Source organism: Diabrotica undecimpunctata, chromosome 6, assembly GCF_040954645.1.
Source record: "Diabrotica undecimpunctata isolate CICGRU chromosome 6, icDiaUnde3, whole genome shotgun sequence".
NCBI lineage: Eukaryota > Metazoa > Arthropoda > Insecta > Coleoptera > Chrysomelidae > Diabrotica > Diabrotica undecimpunctata.
In genome coordinates, this window is record NC_092808.1 from 118230483 (window position 1) to 118252107 (window position 21625).

General features: G+C 36.9%; 1 protein-coding gene across 1 annotated transcript in view; it reads left to right on the forward strand.

The window, feature by feature from the left end:
* sotv (exostosin glycosyltransferase sotv) overlaps positions 1-21625 on the forward strand; it is a 132349-nt gene that overhangs the window by 80867 nt on the left and 29857 nt on the right. Inside the window, exon 2 of the mRNA XM_072535234.1 lies at positions 1870-2079. Coding sequence (XP_072391335.1) covers positions 1870-2079 — 210 coding nt within the window. The remainder of the gene's footprint in view (positions 1-1869; positions 2080-21625) is intronic.

Below are 21625 nucleotides of genomic sequence, written 5' to 3' on the forward strand. Positions count from 1 at the left end.
CCCTGTTTCTTTTTTAGTATTTTTGTCATTATTGTTTTATTGTCTATTTCTTAGTAGAGCCTCTCTTAATTGGTCGTCTGAATTCCAGAATTATGTATCAGTGCTTTTTATTATTAATATGGCATATTAAAAAAAAACAATATTCCGTAACAATAATAGTATTTTTGTAAACATTGGACCCGATTAAAATATACGTGACTAAAAATTAAATTACTTCAGTAAAAAATATTAAAATACTTTTATGAAAAATATCAAGTACAACAAGCAATTATCTTTTGTTTTGCGAAGGTGAATAACTGGTATATGTAAATATATTCACACATCAATATTATGACTAATACAAATAAATATCGACGACTGAATGTAAATATGTGGTTACAAAGCCGCAAACTAAAAAATACGCACTTTAATGACCGTCTTGTTGCACTTTGATACTATAAAATCATTATCTTGGTCGTCAAAGATACAGATGTAGTCTAAAAGATAGAAGCCAGGTTGGGGTTGAGTATGTCCCTTCGGTACCATGACGTTTTTTATGTTTTTTGGTGCGTATATTCGATTTTTCAACAGTACCAGGCTGAAAAACCGTCAGATAATTTGTTATTATCAATTCAATTGTTTAATGATTGTATCTCCTAAACTATTAGAGATTTTTAATTTTACCAAAATAAAAATTGTTCCTTTTGAAAAAATTAACAAAATGGCGTTTGGTAAACTTTGATCCGATTGTTAGAATTCGAGTTATAACAAATTTCGTGAAAAACAATTGCAAAATAGGCTTTTCCAAGTATAGCTCAGCTTTCACACCTGCGACTAACTTTAAAATACCCTCATGTTAAAGGTAATTGTTTCAGCTTTAAAAAAAAACTTTGCAAAATTACTTACTAATATTCGTTATTAATAAAAAAGTAAAAAAAACAAATAAACTAAAAAAATTCACTAAAAAGCTGCGAATTAATTTGTTTTTAAGAGATTTAAACGAAATTAAGCTATAAACTTTGAAAATATAGCTAATGGAAGTTATAAAACAACTCGAAAAGCAACATTTTAAGCTTTGGTAAATGTTTCTTTGTTAATTTTTGTTCAAGATATGGAACTTTTAATAACGTGCACTGAGGCGTACGGCGCAAATATCTCTAATACTCTGAGAGATACAATTATTATTTAAACAATTAAAATGTTTATAACAAATTATGCGATGTCTTCACCTTTAAAACGCATTTTATTTTTGTCTATAAGACTATTCAAAAGATATCGAACTTTTACCGTCGACTTAAGACAAATTTTAATTATCATTGATTTCGCGCGCGTAACCCACCTTCAAAATCGCCGGTCGCTTTAAGCGCTGTTTCTGAGAGAACGGTTCATTCTACACAAAAAGTGCTAATAAACATTTTTGTTCAAAAGTGTATCGGAAAAAAAATCGATTTTTTCTGTTTTCCCGCCTTACGAGGTGGATTTTTAGGGGGAAGCCCGGGGGTAAGAGTGGTAAACTTTTTTGCATTTTTTAAGGTCCCAAAAAATTGACATATTCGACAATTTCAGCTTGTTCGTATGATTTTTAGAGGTCAAATATCTGACGACTGGATACGTTCAAAATACGAGTATGATATACATACACATTGTGATGTGATGTATAATAGGTCGAATTTTAGAGTACCTATATTACGTAAAACTGTTTCATTTCGTTTTACATGGAAGTCAAAGACACTTATATGGTAGAATAGTTTTTTAAAAACTTGTGGTTAAAAAAAATTGTGGTCTAGGAAATTATTATTAAAACAAGATCTGTTCCGACATGTATTTTCAGTATAGAATATTAAGAATATCAAAGACTATTAATTTCTAAATGTTATTTTTTTGTTTCAGTTGGAGAGGGGGCGAAAACCACCTTATCTTTAACATGGTTGCTGGAAGTACTCCAGATTTTTCAACAGTGGTAGAACTGGACGTCGGTAAGGCGATTATAGCTGGCGCCGGATTCGACACTTACTCATTTCGTGAAAGATTTGACATTTCATTACCTGTGTTCAGTCTTATGCAAAAATCAGCAGCAGTTAAAGATACATTATACGAAAGGTAAGCTAATGTTAAAATAATATAATATAATGATGATACTCCGTCCATACATGATCTTCCGCTTCGGAGGCCTTGTTGTTCATCCTCAAGTGATATTCTCTCGTTTATTAATATGGTTAAAAGTTTTAAGTTTTGTCTTTATTAATTAGAAGGTTTATTTTCAATTCTTTGGGTAGTTGGTTGTATTTTAATATTGTGTTGATGAACTGTGCTAATTGATCTGTCATCATTGTTCCGCAATATTTTAATAGCTGTTTTGTTATTCCGGTCATACCTGCAGCTTTGTATATAGCCAATATCACTTATACCTACATCTAATAAAGCAATTTCTCTATAATTTTGGCATAGGCTTTTATCTCCCTTTTTATGGATCGGACATATGGATGCATTTTTCCAGCTTTTGGTAATTTCTCATTTTTCCAAATTCATTTTATTAAGTTGGTTATTCGATTTAGTAATAACTGTCCACCTTATTTGAATAATGGTGCTGTCATACCGTTTTCTCCTGTACTGTTGTTATTCTTTGCTGCTTTATTATTTCCTCTATCTCCTGATCTGATGGTTCGTTTATTTTGGCCTCATTATTGCTTTATATTGTTCTAAAGCTATTTTCTTATGGCATTTTAATGTAATTACTTTTTAATGAGAATAAGCCACAATTAGAGGTTAAAGTAAGTTTATTGACGTTTCAATTTCCACTTCGGAAATCGTTCTCAAAATGCAAACATTTGTAAATTAAACAAATTTTGTTTTTTGTTACTTGGTGAAAAAATCTTCTAATAATTTAATTTTATCTGACTCATTTATATTGACAATTCAGACATACATACATAAAATGATATTGCCAATATTGTTGAGTTGCGTTCCCGGGACGACTTTACTTGTATGATAGTTCATTCGATTACACTTGAGAATATCAAAAATCGTAGCATGTAATTCGTCTTTAAAAAGACAACCACATGCCATGATGACAGTAAAATTCTCCTGTTAGTGATTCCATAGTAAATCATGAGGGAAAAACCAGGAAAAAACCTTATAATACTATCCCTAAATGGTAAGTACATTTTCGGACGTACATTTAATTTACTTTTAATAAACACCAAATTCCGATTTTATATGTTTGTTATTTAAAAAACATAAATGATGTATCCTCGATATGTTACAGAGAGTTTCAGAGCGGAGTACAGGACATGATGAACTTAACGGAAGAACCAAAGGCAATACATTATTTTTTGAAATTTTTTACCGAGGATACAGCCAAATATATAATTGATGAAACTAACAGGTATGCTATGCAAAAAAATGATAAAAAATGAAAACATCTTTATTTAGATGAGTTCTTTACCTTTCTTGGATTGACTATGCTTATGTCCAGAAACAAAAAGCTTGAAGTAAAGGAGAATTAGTTAAAAGATCCCCTTTTGTATTCCGCATTTTTTAGCAAAAAAATGTCAAGAGACAGATTCTTACAAATTATGAAATATTTGCATTTCTCTAACAATGAACATGCAGAAGCTGGAGATCGCTTATATAAAATAAAGGAGGTTTTGACACAAATAAAACAAAGATTTCAGTCACAATTCTATCCCTTTGAAAACGTCGTTATTGATGAGAGTATGATATTATTTAAGGAAGGCTCCTTTTTAAACAATACGTAAAAACCAAACGCCAACGTTTTGGTATAAAACTTTATGTTATAGGTATGTGACTGCGAGACTGGTTTTGTTCTGGATTTTATTGTTTATGTTGGGAAGAATACATATTCTACCGAAGAAACTATCAAAGGTTTGGGTGCCACTGGAAATGTGGCTCAGCTTATGAAACCATATCTAAACAAAGGCCACTCACTGCTTATTGACAATTTTTCGGTCTAATCTAATCTTGTCACATTATTAGTATGTACATAAAAGAAATTCTTGTGGGACTGTTAGATCTGAAACGCTTCACATGCCTTCTTTGCAAGAAAAATTGAAAAAAGGTGAAGTAGATTGGAGAAATTCTGACATTTGCTTGGTATTTAAATGGAAAGACAGAAGAGATGTTATGATGATAACAACAATGCATAAAAATAAAATGATTGTTCTTGACAAAATTGATTAAAGAATCAGTAAGGAAACCAGATTGTGTTATTGAGTACAATAAACAAATGGGTCAGTCGACCGCTCTGACATGATAATAAGTAGCATTGATTGCATGAGGAAGACCACAAAATGGTACAAAAAATTATTTTTTCACACAGTAGATATCTGTATACTAAATGCGCACGCTATATTCTTGACAAACCAGACTATGCCAATGCCGCTTGCCAAATTTCAACTGAGGTAAGTTTTTGTTTTTCAGTCGTTATTTACATACATTATAGCTTTTTTTAATTTTAGATATGAATATCGAGTGAAAAATCCCAGATCCATGTCAGCGGATATATCCAGATTAAAGTAAAAGCATTTTCCTTCATTTGTTCCAGCAACCGAAAGGACAAAAACTGCTTCCAGTAGATGTGTTGTGTGTTCGCATACAAAAAAAACGGACAAAAAACGCAAGGTATCGAGATACATGTGTAAAGAATGTGATGTAGGTTTGTGTGTAGTTCCATGCTTCGAGACATACAATACTAAATTAAAAAAAATGCACTTTTCTACCAAAAAATTAAAAAAAAAATGTTTTTTTAACGTTTTTCAATAAAAGCTATATATATATATATATATATATATATATATATATATATATATAGTAAAACCTCCCTTAACCGAAACCTTTTTAACCGAAACCCCGTTTAATCTAAACGACTGAGTTTCAATAATTTCGCCAATAAAAAGTAAATTTTTATCGCAAAACGTAAACAGTTTCACCCACCGATTGATGCCTATGTGTTGGGAAATCAAAAAAACCAAGAGCTCTAAAAGATATTTCCGAAAAAGCACTTCCAGCTTTTTATAGAGGCCAAAAAAGATCATGGATGTCGATGTCACTTTATTTTCAGAATGGTTCGAACATGAATTCGTCCCAAGTGTAAAATCCCTTTTAAAATCAAAAAACCTTCCTATCAAAGCATTGTTGCTTGTTGACAATGCGCCAACTCACCCTCAAAATCTATAAAATGGTCAGATTTTTGCCACCGAATGTCACGAGCTTAATTCAGCCGTTAGACCAGGGAGTAATAGAGACATTCAACAGATATCATAGAGGAACATTCTTAAGACATCTGTCATTCTATTACAGAAGACAAATGAATCCAAAAGTGTTGATTTTCAATCTTTAACAATGAAACATGTTGTTTATTGGTGTGCTGAGTCGTGGGCCAAGATCAAATCTTCAAATGCTGGAACAACCTTTTTGATTGGATTTTGATTGACGATCCTGAAGAAGAAAATAATAAAGAAACGACAGAAAAAATTAAAACTTTAATAAAAAATTTTGCCGGGATGTGAAGAAATTAACCAAGAAGAGATACGTGAGTGGTTAGCAGCCGATGACTCAAAAAGTGAATTTATCGACCAGGACATCATTGATATGGTTCTTCATTCAGACAACCTGAGCGTATTAGACGACGATGACAACCCAACAGACAACAGGCAGCACGAGACCGCCGACTCGCGCTACCTTCAATGATTTTCAATGTCGTAGAGGTAAGAACTTTATGCAGTAGGCCTAATTAGTTAGGGACACGATTAGGTTCTTAATTTTTGTTGTCTTTGCATAAAGTTTTTTCCTTTTCAGATTGCTTTATGTTTCGTCGAACAATCGAATGAGACAAACTCATGACGTTCTGCAAATGAACGATGAAGAGATATAGCTGCAAAACATCGTTGTCAAACAAAAACGCAAAAGAAAATAGAAGATTTCTTTAAAAAAGCATGTTAAACTTGTTCATTTTCCTTAATTTTATTACTTTATTCTGTATTTACTTATTAGAAAACATTACGAAATCAGCTCATAGTATTTTTTTAACTTATACTTTGACCAAGAATACTATAAAAACAATTTTATTTTTAACCGAAATTCTTGTTATCCGAAACGGCCTCCCCCCAATTATTTACGGAGGTTTTACTGTATGTATATATATATATATATATATATATATATATATATATATATATATATATATATATATATATATAAAACATTACATTAAAAAATATGTATGTCTTTATTCAATAAACAGTTATTAAACATAACGTGTTAATTTTTTTATTCTGACCGATATATGTGCCATCCGTCCACAAGGCACGCTAAAAACTGCCGTCTGTGTGGCGTTGCAAGGGCAAATAGGTGCCGTCCTGAAAGGGTTAAAACGCCGTCTACACTCTCGATCGAAGTTCTTCGGACGAAGTGTAGAAGTGAAGTTAATCGAGGCGAGGTGACTCTCTACATAAGGGGTCGGCAAGTAATCTTATGCGGTGTCCGGATACTAGAAGAAAATTTCAACAAGTTCCAGAAAAAAAAACAAATGATAACATTTCATGACAAGATGTTTATTATTTTGGTACATTCTTAATGATAAAACAAAAGACCTTCAATTAATGCGAAAAATTGCACTGACGGTCTTGAGCTAGTTGTTTGTGGTCTGGTTCTCGAGTCGAACAACAAATTCGAAGTGTATCTTCGAGGTGGGGTCGGTTAATCGGGAGCGATATTTGTTTTTCAAAAAATTCCTTTTTGAGAAAGACGTTTCGCACACATACGTTGAGCCAAACATAGTGGCCAAATTGATTGCAAGTTGTCTTCAATTTTCATATTTCGCTGGCACATGTTTGGCCCAAAATTCTTTGGCGGATACCGATTTATAAACGTGAAAGGACAAATCTTCTTGTAATTCTTTTGACACATTAAACAGCTTAGCAGCCACATTTGTCCATTCTGCCGCTGCATCAACTTCAAATGGTGATTTTAGAAATGAAGATAGTTTGCTTACCTGTGCAAAGTCTTGGAATCTTGAAGCAAATTCGTTCCTAAGATCGCCCAGAAATTTTACGAACACCGCAATGTATTCTTCGGAGTACTCCTTATTTTTATTATATTCAAGAATAGTTGGAAAATGAATGAATTCTTGTTGTCCAATATCTTTGTCAAAGATATCCAGCTTACGACGAAAAGCAGACACGCTTTGTATCAGATCACATACTAATTTTCCATTTCCTTGTAACTCTGTGTTAAGCGCTTTCAAATATTTTAAAATATCTTTTAGAAAAGGCACAACCAGCATGTTGCTCCTGTTTGCAATATACTCAAAATGTGCCCTGGCTCCCTGCGTATCTATATTTTGTAAGGAGATCACATGTTCTTTTATTAGCCAGAAACGGTCAATAACTTGACCTTTACTTAACCAACGAGCATTATTGTGTTGTAGTAAGTCAGAATATGCTGAATCACATTCAGAAAGAAACTCCTTGAAGTGTCGGTGCTGAAGAGCAGAATGAGATCTCATAAAATTAATTAACTTCACTAAACTGTCTATGACTTCTTTAAGTCTAGCAATAATTTTTCAACAAAGGGCTGCCTGGTGTATTATGCACTGATATGTTATTAAATTTGAATTTTTATCCCTAATCCTCTTTACTACACCTTTTTCTTTGCCAATCATTGCTGGGGCCCATCACTAGAAAGCGACATCATTTTATTATAAATGATGTTAGATTTAGAAATTAATTCATCAATATTCTTCAATAAATCTTCTCCTCGAGTGTTACCTTTCAGCGGCAATATTGCTAGCAACTCTTCCCTAAAAATCTGACACTTAATATCAAGAAATCTTACAAAAACAGAAATTTGTTCATCAACAATGTCACATGATTCGTCAAGTGCTATGGCGTAGCAACGTGCCTTTTGCAAAAGATTAAGAAGAGAGTTTTTAACATCCGCAGCTAAAATTTCCGTTCTTCATGTATTACTTCGCGCTGACAATGAGATGCTTTGAATTGCTTAGGCAACATCTTTTTTTTTTTTCTTCAAAAAGTGAGATAGCTACTGCCAGCATACATTCCTTCACTATCTCAGAATCAGAAAATGGTTTTTGGTGTTTATTAAGTATCCAGCACAAACGTAACGCTGCCTCTGTGGATTTTTCTTGGTCGCTCATGCAGAGAACTAGGATTTTTGTGCTTTTTTCGTAAGAATTAAGATATACCCGAAGTTTTTCTTTACGCGCCTGACTGCCAAGAGGAAAGTTTTTGTGGAACTGCTGATGAGTTGTTTCGTAGTGTCGCTTCAAATTTCCACTTTTAACTAAGGCGACAGTTTTATTGCATATAAGGCACACCGGAACCGCTTGCGGCCTATCAGGCAGTGTAAAACAGTATTGTTCAGTCCATTCTGCCAGAAACTTCCTATTTTCACTGTTCACTTTTCTCCTTTTAGGATCCATATTAACGTAGGTACATAAAGATGTTTTATAAAACGAACGAAAACGCGAATAATCACATAACAAATTAACGGTAGTGCGCTACGTGCATGTCACTGACCAACTAGTGAGCGACTGTCAGTTGAAAAAGCACGTGCCAACTTCGTGAAAATGAAAAAGATTTTATGCAGCAAAAATCTGACATTGGCCCTCAGAATAAGGCTAACTAAATGCTATGTACACAGTGTACTCTACTATGGAGCTGAATCATGGACATTAAACCGGAATACAACAAATAGACTTAACGCGTTTGAAATGTGGACATTTAGAAGATTGTTAAGGATTCCATGGGTAGATAGAATCACGAATACAGAAGTGTTAAGGAGAATAGGCAGAGAGAGGGAAATGGAAAATACAATAAAAATACAATACAGAAGTGTACAGAAGGAGAATAGGCAGAGAGAGGGAAATGGAAAATACAATAAAAGAAAGGAAATTGCAATATCTCGGACATGTGATGAAAGGCGAAAGATACAACATCTTGAGACTCATAATTCAAGGAAAAGTAGAGAGTAAGAGAAGCGTAGGAAGAAGACGCGTTTCCTGGTTAAAGAACCTGAGAGAGTGGTTTGGTTGTAACTCAAGGCAATTGTTCAGAGCAGCTGCCTCGAAGGTCAGAATAGCCATGATGATTGCCAACCTTCGTCGCGGAGATGGAACTTAAAGAAGAAATTGTGTTTTAAAAGTTGCCAGATTTTGAACAGAATTCCCCAAATTAATATATTTCAGTTATTGTAAACATACAATATTATTATAAAACAATATTTCATCACTTATACATAAATGTTTATTTATCATTTCACTTCCTATTTGAAAATTAACAGCAGTTTTATTTTCAACTTGATTGACTCAGCAATCGATATTTCGCAGTTCAACCTTTCGCGGTCCGCAGTCGGACCGCGGTTCGCCTGTTACCGACCGTTGCTCTACATAATCGTGAAGTCGAGTAATGTAGTGTGACACCTGGTGACACTTCGTATTCGAACTTCGGGCACTTTGACTTCTACGCGAAAAACCGACACAGAACGGAAGTAGTACGAGACGAAGCGAAGTTGCATGAAGTACCTGTCTACACTCTCGTATTCGCTGAACTTCGATCAACTTCGCGAGTAGTATAGTGGCCGCTTAATATAATTTTTAAAGATTATCAATTTAGATTTGAACCCTGCTCTCTTTCTCTTGTACCTCTCAATTTTAAAAACTTGACTTTGATTTTCAGTTTCGGACATTGTAACTTTTATTGAAGTAAAAAGAAAGAAAATAAATATAACAATAATTCTAAAGGGAAATGTCACGTAAGTAATTGTCACGTAGTGTTAAAAAGTTAAATGCCGAACTATTCGGTCGAAATATGAAATATAGGATTGATATATCCTAAACGAAGTAGCATTCGGATATTCAATCAACGCGCTATAACCAACATTCTTGAAGATATTGATATATTTTTCTTCTTCTTCTTTAAGTGCCATCTCCGCGACGAAGGTTGGCAATCATCATGGCTATTCTGACCTTCGAGGCAGCTGCTCTGAACAATTGCCTTGAACTGCAACCAAACCACTCTCTCAGGTTCTTCAACCAGGAAACGCGTCTTCTTCCTACGCTTCTCCTACCCTCTACTTTTCTTTGAATTATGAGTCTCAAGATGTTGTATCTTTCGCCTCTCATTACATGTCCGAGATATTGCAATTTCCTTTCTTTTATCGTATTTTCCATTTCCCTCTCTCTGCCTATTCTCCTTAACACTTCTGTATTCGTGATTCTATCTACCTGTTACGTAAAAATATGAGTCATAGTTTTAACCTTTAAAACATGTTTTTAATCTAATATGTTGTAGAGTTTACGAGAGGCCTCGATTTACCTGAGCGACCTTCCAGAACCGATATGAGGGAAATCCAGTTTGCCTTTACCGTTTCGCCATCGAAGGTTTTAGACTATTCGAGATAACGGCACTGGTATATAATAACGGAACTTTATTTGGAAGGGACAGTTAATAAAGAAGATTCGCGCTCGCGATATTATTATTGTTACGCTCGCCTACTAATAAATTATTGTATATTTAGTGATAAATAAACTTATATAAATTATCGTGCCTTTTAATAAATTAAAGTAGGAACAATATAATAAATTAGTAAAGACATTATAAATTAAAGACATAACAATTAATAAATTCCTAACAGTGGTGCAGAAGTGTGATATAAAATAAATTGTGAAAATGGCTACGATTTATGAGCTGACAGTGACTAATTTAAGAAGACATCTTGAAGACAGAGAATTAGCTTCTACCGGAAAAAAGGCTGAGTTAGTCCAACGACTAAAGAACGCTTTGCTAGAAGAAGGACTAGATCCAGAGACTTATATATTTGAAGATGCTGTCCTCTCGTCGATTTCGAAAGTTTCTGGTGACATCGCATCATTAGAGAACAAAGTTTCTGACGATATTTCGAAAGTTTCTTCTGATGTAGCCAAAGTTTCTGGTGACATCGCGTCATTAGAAAACAAAGTTTCTAACGAGATTTCGTCCCTGGAAAGCAAAGTTTCTGCTAACATCTCTTCGGAAATCTCTAAAGTCACTTCTGAGATGTCTGCCCTCGACGATAGAATATCTTCGTTAAAAAACCAAGTTGCTGCCGATATGTCGGCCTTCGAAGAAAAGATGAAAGAGATGGAAAAGAAGCTGGAGGAAACAGGGACAGCAGAGAGAGGAAACAATCCAATTACAGCAGAGATAAAAGAAGACGAGACGAAATGTAAGTTGGAAACACGGCCGAAATTTGAAGGAAGTGGAAGTTCTGTGCATGTCAAAGTCCCAACTTTCGACGGAAAATCGTCATGGAACAACTACATGAAACAGTTCGAATCAGCTGCAAGAGCGAATGGATGGTCTGAAAAAGAAAAGGCTGTAAACCTGACTATCGCTCTTCGAGGAGATGCCTTAGATGTGCTTCAGACCATAGCCGTAGAGGAGACCGATGATTTCGAACAACTGAAGAAGAGGTTAAATATGCGATATGGCCACGAACATTTGGAGCATGTATATCAGTCGCAGCTTAAAAATCGTAGACAGAAGAAAGATGAGGCTCTTCAAGAATATGAAGTAGATATTGCCAGATTAGTACGATATGCTTATCCAACAGCTCCCGAAGACATGATGGAAAAGTTGGCCGTTCAAACGTTTATTGATGGTCTTCGTGATCATGAAATGCAGAGAACACTACGATTAGCTCGTCACAAGACGCTGGTTGATGTCTTATCCGCCGCCCTCGAATATGAGTCAGCTACGCAGGCCTCTGGCGGTTACAGTAAAGTTAGGACTGTAAAAGAGGAAGAAGATGAAGATAAACTTGACCAGCTCGTTAATATGATAAAAAGCATGACATACAAGAAAACGAAGACCATCAGATGCTGGAATTGTGGCGAAATAGGACACGTACGAAGCTCCTGTAAGCACCCTAGGTACGACGCAAATCAAGAAACTCACCATCAGGAAAACTAGAACGGGTCAGCCTTAGGGGGGCAGCTTCGACCCAGAACTTTTCCAAAGACCCTCTCATACTAATAGTTTCTTTGAAATGTCGTGAAGATAGTGTATATGTAGATGGAGACATAAATGGTAAAAAGCATACGTTGTTGGTGGATACCGGAGCGACCAGAACCATTATACGCCCGACAGTTATAAACAGCCGAAAGAAACTGTTACCAACGAGGTTACGACTTCGGACCGCTACAGGTGAAAATGCCAACATTCATGGAGAAATCCAGGTACAATTGGGAATTGGGGCAGAAAAGTTTGTCCATACTGTTATAGTTGCTGACATCGAAGAGGATGTTATATTAGGAATGGACGTAATGAATATGCATGGATTCCAATTGGATTTTAAGAATAAGGTAATCAAAGTTGGCAACGAGGAGGTATTTCTCCATCCACATAATGACAACACTGTGCAAGCAGCCATTACAGAAGATACAGTCGTGCCTGCGAGAAGCGAAACGATCATAGTAGCGCGACTACAGGGAATTGTAGACGAAGGGAGACCTGTTATGATGGAGCCTTGGAACCACGACGATGAGGTTGGCCGTGGAATCATAATTGGAAAGGAATTGGTGATTTCGGCTAAAGAAATTCCTGTGAGACTTATCAATGTCAACGACTACCCAGTGACCATAAAGAAAGAGACAAAAGTAGGAACTTGTGTACCTGTGACATCCATAATTCGTCAGGCGACAACATCTGATAATTCCAACGACAAATTCGACCAAATGGTTGCAGTTGCAGGACAGTCTCTAAATCAGATGGAGAAAAGGAAATTAAGGGAATTTCTTCGGCAGTATCGTGATATTTTCGTACCGAAAGGAGGAAAGACGGGAAGAACTACCGTTGTTAAGCATAAAATTGATACTGGTAATGCTAAGCCAATTCGTCAAACAGCTCGACGATTACCACAGGCGAAGAGAGAGGAAGCTGAAACGATTGTTCAGGAAATGAAGAAAGACGGGGTGATAGAACCTTCTACGAGTCCATGGGTCTCTCCGGTGGTCCTGGTTAAGAAGAAAGACGGAACGACGAGGTTCTGTGTGGATTACCGTTTGTTGAACAACGTTACCAAGAAAGATAGTTATCCTCTGCCTCGGATCGATGACACATTGGACACATTGGCTGGAAGTAAATTGTTTTCTACTTTGGATTTGAAGTCTGGATACTGGCAGGTAGAAATGGACCCAGTAGATAAAGAAAAGACAGCCTTCACCACAGGATCTGGATTGTGGCAATTCAACGTTATGCCATTTGGACTCTGTAATGCTCCTGCGACATTTGAGAGGCTTATGGAAAATGTGTTGAGAGGGTTATCTTGGAAAACATGCCTGGTTTATTTAGATGACATAATCGTCTTGGGGGAGACATTCGAAGATCATTTGAGGAATTTAGAAAACGTTTTTAATCGACTTAAAGCTGCCCAATTGATGCTAAACCCCAAGAAGTGCCAGCTATTTCAAGGTAAAGTCAATTATCTGGGTCATATAGTCAGTAAAGAAGGAGTGGCCGTGGATAAGGGAAAAATCGATTCCATTAAGGAATGGCCAAAACCAACTGACAAACATCAAGTGAGAAGTTTTCTTGGACTATGTACTTACTACCGGAGGTTTATTAAGAAGTTTGCAGATATCGCTAAGCCATTAACGCGACTTACAGAGGAAGCAAGAGAATACCGCTGGGATATAGACTGCCAAAATGCCTTTGAAACGTTGAAAAAGCATTTAATAACAGCACCAATTTTAGGGTATCCACTGCCAGAAGGAGAGTTCATCTTAGATACGGATGCAAGTAATGTGGGAATTGGAGGAGTGCTGTCTCAGATTCAAGGAGGACAGGAACGAGTCCTCGGATATTTTAGTAAAGTTCTTTCAAAACCTGAGCGGAATTATTGCGTCACGAGAAGAGAACTTCTAGCAGTAGTTAAATCAGTAGAGCACTTCTATCAATACCTCTATGGCAGAAAGTTTCTAATCCGAACCGACCATGCCGCCCTTAAGTGGTTGATGCAGTTCAAGAATCCAGAGGGTCAGATAGCCAGGTGGATCGAACGACTCCAAGAATACGATTTTAAGATTGAGCACCGGGCCGGAGTTAGCCACAGAAACGCTGATTCTCTTTCCAGAAGGCCATGCCCAGCAGAGTGTTCCCACTGCAACAAAACGGAATCCAAGGAAGCAGCAGTGCTAAGAACGACGATTGTCAACGACGACTGGACGCCTACTAAAATCAGGGAAGAACAAGAGAGAGATCCAGTTATACAGAAAATCCGAAAATGGAAAGAGGAAAACCGTCGACCACCTTGGCAGGAAATATCAAACCTATGCTCAGTAGTTAAGACGTATTGGGCCCAGTGGGACTCATTTATCATCGAAGATGGCTTGCTCAAACGAGTCCTGGAAAATGATGACGGTTCAGAGAAGAGAAGACAGTTGGTGATCCCAAAGAGCAGAATAGCCGAAGTACTTCGTCAGTTACACGACAGTCCATCGGGAGGGCATTTTGGTGTAAGAAAAACCCTTCAGCGAATTCGGGAACGGTTTTATTGGATGAACAGTTCCGACGACGTAAAAGACTGGTGTAAGAAATGTACTATTTGTGCTACGAGTAACGGGCCTCACCGAAAAAGGAGAGCTCCTATGAGACAATATAATGTTGGAAGCCCGTTTGAAAGAATAGCTTTGGACATCGCTGGGCCATTTCCAGAAAGTGAAAATGGAGGCAAGTACATGCTGGTAGTAATGGATTACTTTACTAAGTGGGTCGAGATTTACGCACTTCCCGACCAGAAGGCCGCCACCGTTGCAGATAAGTTGATCCAAGAATATATCAGCCGATTTGGAGTGCCTTTGGAGATACATAGTGACCAAGGCAGGAACTTCGAAAGCGATCTATTCCAAGGAATATGTGATAGACTAGGCATGAAGAAAACAAGAACTACCGCGTATCATCCGCAATCGGATGGTATGGTAGAACGAATGAATAGGACAGTTGGCAAGTATTTGACAAAGATGGTGTCCGATCATCAGCGAGACTGGGACCAATACCTTCCGTTCTTCACAATGGCCTACAGATCTGCTGTTAACGAATCAACAGGCCAGACACCAGCCAAAGTCCTATTCGGACGCGAAATGCGACTACCTTGTGATCTCGAGTTTGGATGTAAACCTGGAGAAGATGTAGCAGGTGAAGATTATGTGATCGAATTACGAAGAAGAATGGACGATGTACATGAGTTGGTCCGTTCCCACCTTCAGATCGCTAGCGACAGAATGAAGAAACGGTACGATACACAAGCCGAAAAGGGTTGCTTTAAGAAGAACGACAAAGTATGGCTGTATAATCCCAAGAAGCGAAAAGGTTGTTCTCCCAAATTGCAGCAGTTTTGGGAAGGTCCATACCTCATTATGGAGAAGATCAACGATGTCATCTACCGAATAAGCAAGATTCCGAGGGGAAAGCCGATGATAGTACACCATAACCGGTTGGCGTCTTTCGAAGGTGACCACAACGTAGATGAAGAAGTGGAAGTAAACCAAATCCACGATGTGTCTGACCTCACGTTTGAGGAATTCATGGGTGCCTATGGAGGTACCGGTAAAGCGAGACATGGTGTTACCACTGAAGAAAAGCAAGATCTACTCGAGCTCCCCGATGACTACTCGCTGGCCCTTACCATCCCGGCCAGTATCAAAGACGCACCAGGGTTGGCATCCGTCTTTCGAAGGAAGTTTGGTCGAGTTGCAGAACTTCAATGCCAAGTGCCAGCTCCCGGTAAAACCTTGAAACTCCAAGATGCATCACGTTACCTTTTCTACCTGGTAACAAAAGACACTGCCCGTGACCAACCTACCTACCGAGATGTATGGGAAGCCTTACTTCAATTGAGAGGGCACGTACTAGAGTCCGACGTGCAAAAGTTAGCCATGCCAAAGTTGGAGTGCCGCCAATTAGATTGGAGGGTTATCCGAAATATGGTGGAGGAGATCTTTAAAGACACCGAAGTCCAGGTGTTAGTCTGTTGCAATCCGCATAGTTACTGGTGCGGAGAGAAAACCGTCCCTTGTCATTTTTATACAACTGGAAGTTGTAAAAGAGGGTCCAGTTGCCGATACCAGCATACCGTTCCAGTTCTAGTCCCAACAAGGTTCCAGGAGGAACCATCTTTTGAGAGGGGGGCAATGTTACGTAAAAATATGAGTCATAGTTTTAACCTTTAAAACATGTTTTTAATCTAATATGTTGTAGAGTTTACGAGAGGCCTCGATTTACCTGAGCGACCTTCCAGAACCGATATGAGGGAAATCCAGTTTGCCTTTACCGTTTCGCCATCGAAGGTTTTAGACTATTCGAGATAACGGCACTGGTATATAATAACGGAACTTTATTTGGAAGGGACAGTTAATAAAGAAGATTCGCGCTCGCGATATTATTATTGTTACGCTCGCCTACTAATAAATTATTGTATATTTAGTGATAAATAAACTTATATAAATTATCGTGCCTTTTAATAAATTAAAGTAGGAACAATATAATAAATTAGTAAAGACATTATAAATTAAAGACATAACAATTAATAAATTCCTAACATACCCATAGAATCCTTAACAATCTTCTAAATGTCCACATTTCAAACGCGTTAAGTCGATTTATTGTATTCCGGTTTAATGTCCATGATTCAGCTCCATAGTAGAGTACACTGTGTACATAGCATTTAACTAGCCTTATTCTGAGGGCCAATGTCAGATCTTCGTTGCATAAAATCTTTTTCATTTTCACGAAGTTGGCACGTGCTTTTTCAATTCTGACTCTTATTTCTGCAGTATAATCGTTATTTTCTGTAATTATCGTTCCCAAGTAAGTAGGTATATCTTTTTACTCTCTCAATCTGCTGGCCGCCTACCGTTAATATTTCGTTTGTATTGTTCTTGCTAATTTTCATGAATTTGGTTTTTTTGGTGTTAAGAGAGAGTCCGTATTCTCCACTATATCTTAATATTTTGTTCATTATTCTTTCTAAGTCTTCCAAGTTGTCGGCTATTATGACTGTATCGTCAGCATATCTAATGTTGTTAATTAAACTTCCGTTCACTTTTATGCCGACTGTCTCGTTTACCAAAGCTTCTTGTATGATTTCTTCAGAATAAGCATTAAACAATAACGGCGACAGTATGCAACCTTGCCTGACCCCTCTCCTTATCTCCACTTCTTCTGACACTTCTCTTCCAATTTTCACATTTGATCGTTGGCTGTAGTATAAATTTGATATCAATGTTACATCCCTCACATCCAGATTCTTGTTTTTGATTACTTCAATAAGTCGGTCATGTTTTACCTTATCGAATGACTTGTTGTAGTCTATAAAGCATACATAAAGATCTCGATTAACATCCAAACATCTTTGGGTCAGCACGTTAAAAGAAAATAGTGCCTCTCTTGGCACTATATATTTTTCTCTAATAAATATATTTATAAATATATATTTTTTTAAATATATTTTTCTACGTTACTGAATATGATTGCATTTGCGTCATTATTGTGGTAATGAATAATGGCTTATCGATTTCGACTTAAATCAGAACGTAATAAATATTCCTTAGGTTTATGGTCTAGCATCATTTTCTTATCAGAATGAATCCCTGTAACGGATAATTGGTGCCGTATAGAAGATAAAATTCTTTTCGTTTTATTATCTACCTAAATATTTATTTTTAACGAAAAAACTTCTTTTTTTTTAATATTGCTCTTTGATAAGAACGTATATAAAGATTATAGTATGAATTTACTTCTTCTCAGGGATTTTTAAGGTTTTTTCTACAAGAAATTTATATTCATGGATAAATATGCGATACAGTTATTTTAAGTGATGACATGAATGGATTACAATGCCTTTTAAATGCCATTGATACAGTGGGAAGAGAGTTTGGCCTAAACATAAACTGTTCAAAAACAAAACACACGGTGTTTAGCCGTTTAGCACATCAAGATGCACGATTATATGTTGATGGTCATATAATTCAAAGAGTGTCCAGTTTTAATGATCTTGGTTGCCATATTACTGAACAACTAGATCCAGATCAAGAGATAAAACGTAGAATCGAGATAGCCCGCACGACATTTTTAAAAATGAAGTCATTCTTCTGTAATGATAACTTGCAACTTCAACTTTGAAAGCGCATGGTTAAATGCTACATTTGGTCAGTCCTCTTATAGGGTGTCGAAGCATGGACATTAAAAATATCCACCATTAATCGTCTGGAGGCCTTTGAAATGTGGCTGCACAGACGTATACTAAAAATTCCATGGACGGCTATGCTGACAAATGTGGCAGTCCTTGAGAGAGCAAATGCTGCTCGCGAGCTGCTTGATAACATCAAATGTAGAAAGATGGCCTATTTTGGACACGTAGTAAGGGGAGACCGATATAATATTCTTCAACTTATTATGATGGGTAAAATCGAAGGACGAAGGAAGGAATTGGTAGAAAGCAGGCCTCTTGGTTGAAGAATATCAGGGAGTGGACAGGAATAAGAAAAGCTGAGCAACTCTTTAGAATAGCTCAAGACAGAGACAGTTTCACTTGTCTGATAGGGACTTGATAGGGCACGTTAAGAAGAAGGATAAATATGTGTGTTTCTTTATTGAAGGTTAAAACTTAACTCTCTTAAAGACTAACTAACAAATACTGTATCTATTTTATCCAAGTGTGTGTACGCGCTGCATTTGATTTACTAGGTCATTAAATGATTTGCATGGTATCAACTGATACAATTTAAGTAGTAGGCCTTCTTTCCATTTCAACTTAAGTAGCAGGCAAATCAATGAAAGCTACTGCCGTTTTGGTTTTTTGTTCGAAGCCATTTTCAATAAACGTTGTTAGAGAAAGAACCAGCTTGTTCTACGGGAACCTTTCCGCTGACAGATTGTAAAAGCCTCGCGTAAATTATCCTCTCAAAAATCTTATAGCAGACACTTAAAAGGGCGATTGGTCTGTAACTTTCCGGTAGTGAAGTGTCTTTGTCTAGTTTGCAGATTGCTATGACTTTGCTTTATTGGAATGGTTGGAATAGTTTAGGGAGCTTTTGTGTCGTCATTATTTGGTTGAAGAAATCTAGGAGCCACTTTTGAGTTTTTGGACCAATGTGTTTTATGAACTCCTGCAGCTTTGCGACACTTAAGTGAGTCTAGTGTGTTCAAAAGTTCCTAGGTATCTATTTGCCTCATGATTGGCAGGCTCTGTTGATTTGTAGTTTTGATCTTTTTGAGCTGATATCATACTCTTTTATGAACTTGGCTGGTTTGGAGAGCTTGACAATGCGTTTCACTATATATTTTGGGTTTGCTGATGAAGAGTTAGTTGCCGGGATGTTAGGGCCTGTTTTTTAATTTTCTGGGTAGGATTCAGACAGTGCGACTGCTACCTGTGGAGTTTAGGTTTTCGAGAGTTTTCCTACACCTGGTGGTTCTTGCAGAATTAGGAGACTCTAGAAGTTGTTCACCTACGTCCGGGTCTCTAGGTTGCTCATATTGATTATACGGGTATTTAAATTCTTCGGTCCACCATGGAATCTAGGATTTGGTTAGGCCGCTTGGAATGTGTTTTTAGCACAACTAATTATAAATTTGGCAAATCTTTCATAGTTTTCTACCTTCGGCTCAATATGTCTGATATCGTTCTCCAATTGGGCTTGATACTTATCCTAATTTGCCTTACGAAAGTTCCATCTAGGCAATGGAATTGAGTGTATAATGGGAATATTTTTTTTGCTTAGACTTATCGTCTTACAGCCAGACACAAAAGGAATAACGTGTATGAATAATGCCCATAGTTCTTATTACTTTCATGCTGCGATTTGCGATGTTGAAAAATTGTCAAGCACTTCTCTGGTGAGTAGATGATCAACACGGCCATGACTATCAGCATAGGGAAAACAATGTGTTAGAGAGAGACGTCGCAGTTCGTGACGGCCATGACTACCAGCATAGGGAAAACAATGTGTTAGAGAGAGACGTCGCATTTCGTGACGTACTGGCGACGTCCGAGCGCGGTGCGCGATCCTATTTTTAGGTGGGTCGTACGGTGCGCGAACCAGATGTGCGGTCGGTACCTTAATTTTTTCACGTGTTGCATCGGGATCTCGTAGATATGAAAGGCGCGACAGACCATTTGAATTTTGGAATTTAAATAAAACAAGATAAACAATATAATTTTTTTATTAAAAGAACTATCACTAAGAAAGAACACAGCATTCTTTATTCGTATATAATTACAATTTTGTTTGACTGTTGACCACTGTTGACGTAAAACTCGATATTGAAGCGAATAATGGTTTTCCTGAAAATACCAAAGTCTACTGCATTATAATTCACGATTGCGTAATGGAGTACTTCCCTCTCAGCGAAATTGTAAAAAGTCTAAATTAGATGCATAAAGTGTCAGTAGTACACGAGCAGTCACCATGAGAGTAGCATTCGTAGACATTCAGGGATTCAATGTGGACGGATGGTTTGTTCCCAAAGAACTTACCATTGAAATAGGTTTTAAACGAAGCCATTACATCTTTTTGCCCTCAGAAACCATTTAATGCGCTAAGTAATGAGGATAAAAAGACTGCATTATATGTGGAGAAAAAACTGCTTGGAATTCGATACTCTGATGGACAAGTAGAATTGTCCAAAATCAATGAAATACTAGAAACCAAGTTGTTGTATTCAGCCGATTACAGTTAGAGGAGAACAAAAAGCAGAATATTTGGATAAGAAACGTCACGTTTTTGGAGTTTTTCCCCCTATTATTGATGTTTGCAAGTTTGATGGTACGTCTCGTGCTACTGGAAACGTTGGTCCTACTGCAAACCCATGTCATGCCACTGGATTATTTTCATGCACCGAAAGAAATGTAGATCGTCTACGTCACTGGTTTGCCAATAACATAATACCATTGTAATTTTTTATATGTATAAATAAATATATTAGAAAATTAAACGCTTTTTATTTAAAACACTTTATTGATCGAGTCTTATATTACATGAAGATTCTAATTTTCTCCTTACAATTTTAAAAATAATTTTTAAAATTAAGATAAATACAGATGCTAATATTACACAAGACATTGCATAGACATTGTCTATTTCACTTTTCATATGCTCGCTGGTGTTGTTATTGACACCCATGGTGTTGGTTGAATACGTCTTAATGGATATGTAGCTGGTGGTAGTTTTCTACATGCGTAAATCCAGGTGTCTTGATGCTGCTGTAGATTCACCTCTCCCAGTTTCCACGTTTTGTTGTCAATATGCAGGCTATCTAATTGTCTTGTAATTTCTTTAAAATCCTCATACGATTTAATGTCTTTCTTTAATTGATTAAGTCTTCTTTGAAATTCCATTACTCTATGTATGTACTCGAAGGGATTCATATTACTACTGAATATGTCCTATGTCGAATATTATGTTTTATGTCAAGCGACGCCTTGCGTTGCCATGTCCTGCGTCGAATTTGACATTTCACGTCGAATGTCAGGTCATTCACGTTATTTCACGTCGAATGTCACGTCATTTCACGTGACATTTTACGCCGAATGTCACATTCTGCGTCGACTGCCACGTCCTGCGTCGAAT